General features: G+C 38.4%; 2 protein-coding genes across 2 annotated transcripts; one reads left to right on the top strand and one right to left on the bottom strand.

The window, feature by feature from the left end:
- Positions 1-56: 56 nt before the first annotated feature.
- LOC144634463 (dnaJ homolog subfamily C member 24-like) lies at positions 57-2,659 on the bottom strand. Its single transcript, XM_078493416.1, has 4 exons — positions 2,501-2,659; positions 2,289-2,427; positions 1,950-2,018; positions 57-583 (listed from the first exon to the last, which is right to left on the bottom strand). Exons 1-4 carry the CDS (start codon positions 2,600-2,602, stop codon positions 396-398), a joined length of 498 nt encoding a protein of 165 aa, XP_078349542.1. The 5' UTR covers positions 2,603-2,659; the 3' UTR covers positions 57-395.
- Positions 2,660-2,784: 125 nt separating this feature from the next.
- Positions 2,785-11,015, top strand: LOC144634837 (small ribosomal subunit protein uS10m-like). The gene is made up of 7 exons (XM_078493877.1): positions 2,785-2,895; positions 5,369-5,421; positions 5,676-5,710; positions 5,990-6,039; positions 6,694-6,833; positions 9,035-9,143; positions 10,387-11,015. Exons 1-7 carry the CDS (start codon positions 2,794-2,796, stop codon positions 10,552-10,554), a joined length of 657 nt encoding a protein of 218 aa, XP_078350003.1. The 5' UTR covers positions 2,785-2,793; the 3' UTR covers positions 10,555-11,015.
- The last annotated feature ends 357 nt before the right edge of the window (positions 11,016-11,372 follow it).

The following is an 11,372-nucleotide window of genomic DNA, read 5'->3' as shown; positions in this document are numbered from 1 at the left end:
TTGCATAAGGTACAATCATAAACTGTACAGGACATGTTGTTGGTAACTTGGACCTTCCAAAGTCATCTCGCCTCTGACACATGATTTCTTAAGTTCAAACCCAACTAATGACTGCATTTTTTGCTGCCACCAATCATAATTACAGCAACAGTCAATGAACCTTGAAAATCAGAAAGAACAAAATGGTTCAAAATCTACCACTCACAACTGACAGCTGTGACCATTGGAACCAGTTGAAGTGCACTTCTGTTTCCTAATACATGTGGGTCCGCTTAGATGATTGACAGCAGCAAAAAATGTAACTGTTGATTTAGCGGAATTGGGATGTTATTGAAAGCTGCAGTAATCTCTGATGCAAATCCTTTTCTCATTTATTTCAAGAACACAAAACAGTGTCAGCTGTTTGCCATTTGAACTTTTTCATGGTCATCATCACTTGAGTCATCAGGAAGCACATTGTACAGTACTCTGATACTCAACGTACAGTTTGAACAACACACAACATTATGTCCATTCTCCAAATCACTCTCAGTTATCATGTACTCCCCACTGCAGCGACAAACACTTGAGAAGCTTCCCAAATCTAGAAGAATAGCAGAGCAATTTCAGCCTAAAAACAGTCACGTGTCGTGTAAAATGAGCGGAACAAACTTTTCGTAATTATAGTCTCACTTGCCCCAATACACCTAAATCACAATGACGCACTTCATAATGTTGCCGAACAAAGTTTTTACTTAATAATTATTGACATATTTTTATCATTGTTTATCCTGAATGTCTTCTCTTCCCTGGGTTTGGGTTATTTACAGAATAAATTTATTTATTTATTTGGTTTCCATGTACATAAAAAAAGACACTACAAAGTAAACAATGTTCTTATAGTGTAGATTTTCCAAAGACAGCACATGTCTGATGTAGTCGTAGATTTTGAGGCATGTAATGAACGTTTAGAGAAAAGGAACTTTTAGATATCGTTTTGTTGACATTTCATAATTTAATAATTGCAGCTTTATTTAGTTTTTCCATCATTTTTTGACATTTTATTGTTCGTGTATTTAATCACTAATCGGAGCGTATTATACCATGTGATTATACCATGTGATCAATCTAGTTTAAAAGCCTGTCGCTTACATTACCTAAACAGTCATCGGAGTATTTGAGTGGAGTATCGAAGTCGTCGGAGTTAATTGGGAGTTTATTTGGAGTTTATATTGGAGTTACCTCTTTTGGAGATTATTCGTTTACCTCTTTTACGCAGGATCAGACGTGAGTTACAATTGTACATATTTATCGCCTTTTTGCGTTTTTCTGATTTCTATTTTCGCTTGTAATTCCTTTAGCCTTGTTTCTGATTACGCAATCGTAATTTGCTTTGTAGTTTTCACCGCATGTGTGCATAGTCAGAATGAAGTTCGTGATTTTGTATTGTACACTGTGGTTGACACTTACCGTTCCCGAAAGTACATGGGTACGCGACAAGGCAACCTGTTAGTTGTCAAAAGTTGTCTAACTTATCAAAGCAAGACCATAGGTGGCTGAGCAGGGGGGGGGGGGGGGCATAGCCCCCCCCCCCCCCCAAAAAAAAAATTGTGGGGACTGAGCCCCCATGTTTAGGTGCCAAAAAAAAAAATACCCCGAGCATAGCGTAAAGTTGGTTTGTCTAAATATCTTGTCTTGTGACTGAGTTCAAACATCTTCGAAACTTTTAGGATTAGAAGTCTTCAGGTAACTTTGTTTGGTATCTTTGCAAAAGTTCAAAAAATGATCGGAAACGTTTATATGGCCTTCGAACAACAATCGGAGAATCTTCAGAAATCTTGGGTCTAGAAACTGCTCAGAAAACACAAAGTTCTCCCAATATGAAAACCTGTCGAGTATTTTTGGGACAGTCATAGCTCCCCACGTTCCAAAAGGCTCTGCCCCCCCTGAAGACAGTATACATACCATACCTTCATGATATTCCATGTCATCTAAATCCACCTCAGCACTAACTGGCCACTCTTGTGACAGACCCTGTTCTAAATGTAATGAACATTTGAAAGATTTAGGTCCTGCGGAATGTTCTTTTTATGTAAACAAAACTCCTCATTGTATGGCATAAGGAATTAAAATCCATTTCACGGAAATCTTGTCCTGACTAGCTACATATCAGGCCTTTTTGTTGTTATTGTTGCTGTTGTTGTCATTATTAATATTAATATTATTGTTTTTATTTTTACTTTTAATAATAACAGATAGAAATAATAAAATGATGCCAACAGGAACATAAATACATATTTAATTTTCACCTTTTAGCTGTTTGTCATAGTTAGTACGTGTTTCTTGGTTACTAAGTAGTTTCCATGCCTTATCAATGGCTAAAAACCTTTCATAGGCCTTATCACGATCTTCCTGGGTTAATGATTCATCTAGCTTGTCAGGGTGTACCTAAAACAACAAGAACATTTTGCTAGAAAAGCTTCTAAAAATTCTCTGCGAGACACATGATTAGTTTTCCAACCTTCAGAACAAGTCTTTGATAAGTCCTCTTAATTTCTTCGTGGCTCGAGTTCGCTGAGACGCCAAGCACGTTATAGGGATTGCTTAATTCTGCACCGTTCATTGGAATAAGTTCGAGAAAGCGTACTCCATATTGGAAACCGTGTTTTAGTAAGGGAATAAGCACTAGTACTTTTCTAATCTAACTCTTGATTGGTCAACTTTGCTCGGGTTTCGAAATTTATCCAATCAGAATCACCGTTGTAAATCCCCCAAGATATTGCGTGGTTACCAATTATCAAAAAACAATCCAAGATGGCGGCGTTACGGCGTGTTGGATTGTGCAGATGCATCAAGCTAATGCGCTCTGCACAGCCATTATTGGCTACAAGTAGCTGTCTTGCTTTCAAGAATGAGGTATCAGGATTGTCTTTATTTATATATATCTTTATAGTTTACAACTAAATGCATAACTACAGCTGAATATGCATGGCCACTTTTGAAGACAATAACTGGTGGCTCGGTAGTCACTGCCGAGCCAAACGAGCTACTAAATCTTTACACCGGAGACACCACTTCACCCACTTCCGAGCCATTTAATCGTTACACCGAAGACTTAGCGCACAATGCAATAACGCATAATGCACAGGTCTATCAATGTCAAGCCCCAGGGGGGGGGGGGGTAGGGCAGACCCAGGGGATTTTGACATTTTTTGGAAGCCAGAGTCGAATTCCCCACCCCTGGTCACCTAGTGAATGTCAAATTTCACATATGACTTACTTTAGACCCTTCCGCTCCCAGTGGAGCATCGGTCCGTGGAAACCATTGCTAGACATTGTTGTCTGTTTTGGGCTGTCCTTTCAAGCTGCCACCAGGTGTAGCCTGCTTTGCTCTCCTCGTCATCTACTGCCTCTTCTAGCTGTTTCTGGGACGGCCTCGGCTCCTCTTCCCCTGTGGGTTCCATCTCAGTGCCTGCTTGCAGTTTGTTTTTCTGAGGGTGTGCCCAATCCAACCCTACTTTTGCCTTCTAATCTGGATGTTGATCCTTTTCTTTCCTTTCTCCTCTTAAATTTTTAACTCAGCAGACCATTTTAGTTGTCAAAATCCCTACCCTGGGAGAGCTTCACAATGTCAAATTCCGTGGGTCCCCCCCATTAATAGGTGCATAATACAATAAGTTCTCATTCTTACATCCACTACCAAGCCAAACGAGCCACAAAATATACACACCGAAGACATAGAGCACATTACAACTAGTAATAGTTCTCACTAAGCTGCCCTCGCCTTTTCATAATTTGTTTTACAGCAATAATTAACAATTATTGGATGAGGTTGAGGATAGCGTAATCGGCCAAAGTTTCGTTATCTGCCGAGCCGAAGGCTGAGGCGGATAACAGAAACTGAGGCCTTGATAATTTCCTTCATGCGACGAATCCAATAATTGTTTTATATGCACTTCCTGGCTGCACTTGTAAAGACAAGAGCGCGCACAAATCTGCAAAATCTGAATGCATAAAACTATTGTCTGTGGTATGCGTCACCTACATATGTAAAATCTAATGTCTGTAGGTATGACGTAAGAGAAACAGCAAGCAAGAATTAGCTGCGTGCTTATAGCCAATCAAAATCAAGCTGGTGACACCAATGTATAATAATTAAGATTAGTGGAGTCTTTTTCCGCCTTTAATTATTGATATTTTCTCTTGTGCCGATGGACTACACAATTAGGCTTCTTTTCTATTGTGCCATGTCCGTCACGACATTGGTTGCTGTGGAATTTCTTGTTGTGTGACACTGTTGCGTCCTAAAAAATTCACAAGTTCAAGTCCAATATATTACTTAGCAGAAATAACACATAACACATTGTTCGTGGTGACAACACGCAAGCTTATTCCCGGGCTTATGACATTCCAAATGAACCTACAATAATTCCCAGGCCACAAAGCCTAACAATTCCACAAGTAACAAAATATGGCAAATTCAAAGATTCGAGAAAACAATTTTTGATCTTTATTCAACCACTCTTTGGATCAAATAAACTGACAGTCTGTTAGCGAAAAAAAATACCTTGTATTGCGTGACAATGTTCGCGCTTAAATTGTTTATTACTCGTTGTAAGATGTTTACGATTTTCTCTTGTTTTAATGACGTTCATTTGCTGACTAAGATAAGAAACTCTTCGTCCCTGGATGATACGCCTGTTATGCTTTCCAAGTCATTTTCGGTATCATTTCAATTTTAGGTATCAATTTAACTATTTCTTCAAGCAACAGAGGTTTCTTGTGATTACAGTGTGATGGCTATTTTTATCCTTTGTGGCACTGACTTCCGTTGCTTCTTTACGAGTGTTCCGGCAATCCTTTGCGAGCATTTCGGCAATCCTTTGCAACCCACTTTAACCAAAATCAAGATTTTTTTCAGTACCATTCACTGAATGCACACATTTTAACTACCTACGCAGGGACTTCTAGGGTGCCTGCTGGAACCCTGCAGGGGCAATAATTCCTCGTTTTTTACATCCACTGCCAAGCCAAATGAGCCACCAAATACACCGTAGGCAAGATATGCATGTAACAATACTGAAAGCGGGTGTAATCACATAAATTAAAACAATTTGAATTCATAAGAAAAAGAAATCCAAATAAACATATTCAGGTTGAAAACAGATTTAACCTGAAAACCAATTTGGCCGTTAACATACCATTGGCATAGTATGTACACGGAATGCACCCTGGGCTGATGAGTGTTGTTGAAATGTTCTCACCCCATGACGTTAATTGAATAGGACATTTAGCCTTGGGAAAAGCGTTATAATATTATAGAAAAGGATTACTGACCGACCTATTGATTGATTAATTGATTAATTGATTCCTTTAAATCTCTCGTCAGGTATTAGAATTAGCTGGTCAAACTTTACCTATTGGGCTTGTCCATCAACACAGGTACATGTGTGAAAACCATACATTATAATCAGGAATTAATTTACATTTTTATTGTCTTCACAATACCCTGATGTGGGCAATTGATAAGATCAACCATCAGTAAGTAATACTGGAGTGGTTATTGAACATACTGGAAATGAAACGGTTTATTAAGTTTGTAACATGAAAATTTGAGATGAAGTGCTTTAAATATTGTATAATTCATACATGTAGTAGCAGAGTTATTATTGATGCTGTTTACTTTCTGTTTATAGGAGAAAAGGAGATTTCTGCCCACGAAGAACTCATGGTGAGAGTCATATAATATTTATCGTGTTTTCTTCCTGTGGGCATCAACCAACCTGAGGCCCCATATTTTTTCTCTGCAGCTTGCACTTCATCAGCTTGTAATTTTTGGATTTGAGTCTCAGATGTTTCTTGAGGGGCAAGCAAAAGAGTTAATTATGCAAAGAAGGACATCTGTCAATTTAGGCTACCCGGTACATAAATAAAATTGAAACAGTATACAGTAATAAATTGCTACTTAACATGTTAAGCAACTTCAGTGGATTTCTTTCCTTTCCTTAAGGGACCAAACACCTAAATGTGAGGCCATTTTCTACCAAGGATCTTGAAAATGTAAGTATTTCCCTTGAACAACAGCTACAACAACAGGCTTGATGTCCATCGCTCTTTCAAGCCCAATCTTCATTCCTCCTTGAGAAAAGACTACAACAACAACAGTTCATGACAGAAATTGATTTTTTTCTTCAATCCAATACTATCCAATCAATCCAATACTATCTTTACAAAATACATTATTAATCAACTTGAAACCTCCAAACAGCTCCCTACCCCTTTTATATTAAGCCCCCTTTTAGAGCTTTATTGTATTATTAAGACCCCTTGAGAACTTCCTCACGCAATAAGCTCCCTTCTCTAACATCTGTAATAAGCTCCCTCCCTGTGAAGCCCCCTCCTGTCAAAAGCACCCCCTCCAGTAAGCAAGTTTTTGTGGCTCAATAAAAAAGATAATTTCACCTGCCTGAAACCTTATGTGTACAACAATGGCTACCAAACAAAAGAAACTACAGTGTTACCAAGGAAAACTTTTTTACATTCTTTACACAAAAAGTACAAATTACAAATTTCTGAAACCTACAGTAAAAGTTACCCTCCTGAATCAAATGCCTTTCTCCTACCTAATCTATGTAACGTACTTCAAGTTTTCGTAAAAGAAAAGGTGGAATGGGATCAGTCTTATGTTTGTTACACTGTTGTTTTTCTTTATAGAATAGTTCTGACTCAAACAAGGGAGTTCTGTACTCACTGATCAGTATTAAATACAAGGGAAGTGATGAAGCCGTGTTAAAGAGCTACACAACATTTATTACACTAGCTGCTTCACATCTTAACATTGATATCTCTGATCTGTAAGTGCATGTTCACCATTTACTACCATTTATTAGTTACTAGGGTAACTAATACATACCCTATTATTGGCAAAACAATGTTCACAAAGACTGTGCATTCTGAAGTTCAAAACCTAGCCAACAATTTTTTTTTGCTACTGTCAACAAACTTAGACTACAATCAACAAAGCTTGAAAAAAAGAAAGAAACAAAATGAATTACAAACTAACAACCATAACCCACTGAAGTGACCTATTAAACTGGTTGAAGTGAACTTCTGTTTTCTAAGAGGTCTGCAAAGATGATTGAGGACAGCAGAAAACAAAAGTGTCAGTTGAGATTAAAATTTCAGAACTCAGATATCCAGTACACGTAATTTTAAAAGACGGCATTTTGCTGACAAACAATAATGCTCTTTACTCTGTAGTTTTTCAATTTTTAAAAACGCATTATCATAAAGCCCTGGCAAGATGAGTGAATGTTCGGGAAAATTGTAAAACCTGTGGAGGTACGAGACGTAACTGTAGTTGACTGTTTCCACTATGTAGTTTGGTGACTCTAGATCAAAATATGAAAAGGGAGGCTTTTTTCTTAAAACTGTTTCAGACTTGTGAGATAAGTACCAGTATAAGCATAGGTGTAACCATACGCACAAGGATGTTCCCACTGTGCAATAAAGAAATGTACAAAGCAACATTCGCCCATGCAGTGCGATTAGCGACCATTAGCCTCCAGGTTGCTATCCGGTCACATCGTTCCAAGTCACATCTTCCAATCACATCTTCCAACTTTCGTCAGATCGTCCAAAAAATTACTTCGTTCCATCGAATGTTCGATCGTTCCAAAGATATAAAGACGATCAAGTCAAACAGGTTTTCAACTCACCTTATTTGCGTTTGATATATCTTTTTCAACTGTTGTTGACATTACAACTTACATCAAACGCTACAAGCAAACTGAAGAAACCTAACCTATGTATCGACTAGTGTATCGACTATCTAACATGAATCAACCTCTCTCTCTTCTCCCTTTCGTGAGAGTTCTTTCACGCGCGACACTAATAAAACATCTATGACAAAACTAGTCTAGGCCAAGGCTGAAAAGAGGCTGATATAATGAATGATATTGATGCAGTCGGTCGGCGGAAAACTAGATCAAGAGAACTCTTTCCGCATGATGTTAGCGATTACGAGGATAATGGTTAAAAAACGTTTCAAAATCATGCTCTATTTTTGGAGGGTAGAACTGAATCCTGTGACTATCGAGAAAGTAACAATGGACGTCATGCATCTTTAATTTGCCTCAAATCTGAAGTTGAAGCTTGGAAAACAGTTTTTCCATTCATTCTTCCCCTCTAGCTGTAACAACCTGGTGCCACCTGATTTTCCACCAGGTTTTCAACACAAAATCACCAGGGCAGTCAAAAATCCACCAGGTTGATTACCTTTTCCACCAGGGAGGGTGATGATAATCAAATCTAACCAATTATTGATGCAACTGTGAGCCAGTATGCAATAAACTTAGCGGGGTTATCGTGCACAATTTTCCCACCGTGTCGTCTAAGGGCTGTAGATGACACCGTCGTTTTTTTGTTTTTTTTTTTTTGCATTGTACGCAAACAACTGAAGTAACATACTCTTTGTTCCTCTCTTACACGGAGAAAGGGCGGGAGACGGCAAATGGGCCGTTGAGATCCCCGTGAGTTCTTTTATCGAACAGTGAATACCGTCACTAGATCCGCAATGGGTCAAATTAGAATAATTGTCGCATGGCCAACGAGTCGCCCTACTATTGACATGGTTAGTTCACCCTGGACTTGACTGCCTACAAGTCGTGCTTATCGGAGGTGTGATATTTCATTAATTGCTTGTTTTAAGAAACGCAACTTACATAGTTGATTACTCGTTGCTGTTCTGTTTCATGCTTGCGCTTATGTGTATCTCACAAGTTTACTGAAGTACGCGTCGTAAGTGCCTTTAACTGTTCCTTTAGAGTTGTGGAAAAAATTTGCAGCACCAAACAATCTGTACCACCTTGCCTCTCCTTTACTCACCAAACAGAGATAAACACTGTTTTACAATGAGCAGCTGTTTAGTTTTTGTCTGCAAACTTAACATGGCAAATTCGAGAGTGATCAAAGTGACTTTCTCTATGTTGAAATCTCATCACAACGATTCAGGATTGATATTTAATATTCTAACAATATTTTACTTGTTTTGCAGGATTTTACTACCAACGTCAATTGAAAGACACACAGTTTTAAAATCTCCTCACATTTACAAGAAGCACAGAGCACAGTATGAGGTGCGCACACACGCGCGCATGTTACAGGTTTGTATTATCTTGAGAGTTTTTCGTGCTTGCTGAGGAAGTTCTTTTAAAAGATGCTCTCCTTCGAAGGCGTTACGTAAAACGTCGCACCACGTTTTTTGAGAGAATTGCGTGACTAGCTAAATAACGGCTGCGATGAAGACCCCCCCCCCCCCCCCTATTGTTACTTATTTTCGCGGGAACTTAATTTCGCGAAAATAAAAATATTCGCGGGACTTAATTTTCCCATTTGGCCAAACAATACGTTAAAACAATTAAAAATACGTCAGAAACGTTAAGAATAAAATTTTCGCGGGTTTTTAATTTTGCGAAAATTTTGAAAATCGCGAAAATTAAGTTCCGCAAAAATAAGTAGCAATAAGGTTCTCCCTAGGACGCAGAAACCACATGGATAGTTAATTTACCATGTTCAAAAAAAACATCTCAGTTAACATGTTTCCAGAGGTAAAGCTGTCAAACACAAGGTTTAAAGTGGCTTATCCTGATACAAATACAGGTATTATGAGAGACTCAATTCGTATCTCCGATTTGCGGGAATCGCCTCACAGAGAACATAACTTCGGCTATGGGTACAGTATATCAATATATAGATACTCCTATCTATCAAAAGAAATATGGTGTAGACAACTTCTTAACCCTAAATATGCTGGAATTACTCCAAAAAAACGCGTTTTTTAGCCGTTAATCGATTTTCTTGGCTCTACGGTCCTAAATTTCTCTAAACTTTGCTAGAAATGCACTTTCTGACACTGCATTAAGTTTTTGATGAAATTTCCATGTAAATATGTACAACTTTTTACTTTGGCGCATGCGCATAAGCCAATTTTTTTTTTTTTTTGGCTGAACCGTTCCGATTTTTTCCCTTGCTCCTTTCCTTTTCGTTTTTCTCTGCTTTCTTCTTCTCTCTATCTTTTACTCTGTGCACGCCTTCTACTGGCCTGAAAAGTTTTGATCTTAATCAATGGGAAACCCTGGAAAGGAGACCTTGATCAAGTGCGGGTATATTGGCCTGATTTAGCACCGATTTTACACCAAAAACTGATCACGTTTTTTTCGATAAGCTCTGTCGGAATGCAGTCAAGATCTATCCAAACTCTATAAGTTGCACGTCGCAAACATCTGCTGACGTGTAAATTGGTGACGTCATAAGTGGTTGAATGGCCATTCCTCCAAATCCCGGAATAATCCAGACTTAGCATATTAAGGGTTAAGTTGATAAGCTGTAGTTATGTTTGTGTTGCAGGTCAGGAATGTGACTCGTGAGACAGCTGATGTTCTTCTTGAGTACATTCAACGGAACATACCTGAGGGAGTCAGTATGAGTGTCGAGCAAACAGAACTCACATCACTGCCAGAATTCTTTGAGCTTCCTCCTCAAGCACAAGACTACTTAACGCAAAACAAAAAGTGAAGGAAAAGAAAAAAAAAATGTTTTTTCGCGCTGTTGACAGGACTCTGAAGACGGGCTGCTTTAGTCTGGCACATGTACATCAAATAGACCATCTTTGATTATGGATTTCGGTGGCGCTTTGTGATTTATCCCTGTTTTCCGCGATTTTTAATTGCCACTAAGACTGATGAAATATCTCCGACTGCCTAAAATATTAATCAAACAGGACAGACAAGGTTTCATTGCCAAACATCGAAAAGACAGTGAAAAATATGACTCGCAGCGGAGTATTTTTGACGAACTGGAAATGCAATGACACATCTCAATCGAATCTAAAGCTGACTAAAACAGAGAAATAAAATTGCTGTAAAAAGCTATGCTTAAAATATGTCACCGTTAATTCAAATTGTGGTTGTGATTTTTCTATTTGTGTAAAAAGGTAAATAAAATAAAGTGAAAATAAAACCAAAAAAGTCACCCTTCGCATGTGGAGTGTCTGTTCTGTAAGCTAAGATATCCAAACCATCGTTACAGTTTATAACAAAATACAATCTCAATGGGAAATGTGCTTCTAAACTGGAAATAGAGACATTGTATCTTTGTGTTCACAGTGATTGTCAGAGAAAGACAGTTTAGTCTTCTCTAAACCAGAAACAATTCTCAGTCTCGGCGAATCACAGTCACGCTGGTATTCTTGGGGTCAAAACAATGGTATGAAAAATCACACTAGTTCAGTGAGATTGCAACCTTTTAATACCCTTTATCTTGTGTGAGAGAAAAATCCGCTCGCTTGATTTGGCCCTGCATTCAACCGCCATCACCCCCTCGCGCTCTGTTCC

This window comes from Oculina patagonica, chromosome 13 (assembly GCF_052425735.1).
Source record: "Oculina patagonica isolate OP01 chromosome 13, crgOcupat, whole genome shotgun sequence".
Lineage (NCBI taxonomy): Eukaryota > Metazoa > Cnidaria > Anthozoa > Scleractinia > Oculinidae > Oculina > Oculina patagonica.
Note: the sequence above shows the minus strand (reverse complement) of the source record. Positions and strands in the feature narration are given on the sequence as shown.

Excerpts from the sequence above, each read along its gene's own strand:
- LOC144634837 (XM_078493877.1), top strand. The coding sequence starts at position 2,794 with ATGGCGGCGTTACGGCGTGTTGGATTGTGCAGATGCATCAAGCTAATG. Across the intron at positions 5,422-5,675 it reads GGGCTTGTCCATCAACACAG|GAGAAAAGGAGATTTCTGCC; the intron begins GTACATGTGTGA and ends TTCTGTTTATAG. Across the intron at positions 9,144-10,386 it reads CACACGCGCGCATGTTACAG|GTCAGGAATGTGACTCGTGA; the intron begins GTTTGTATTATC and ends TTTGTGTTGCAG.
- LOC144634463 (XM_078493416.1), bottom strand. The coding sequence starts at position 2,602 with ATGAACGGTGCAGAATTAAGCAATCCCTATAACGTGCTTGGCGTCTCA. Across the intron at positions 2,428-2,500 it reads ATCAAAGACTTGTTCTGAAG|GTACACCCTGACAAGCTAGA; the intron begins GTTGGAAAACTA and ends TTGTTGTTTTAG. Across the intron at positions 584-1,949 it reads TGACATGGAATATCATGAAG|ATTTGGGAAGCTTCTCAAGT; the intron begins GTATGGTATGTA and ends CTATTCTTCTAG.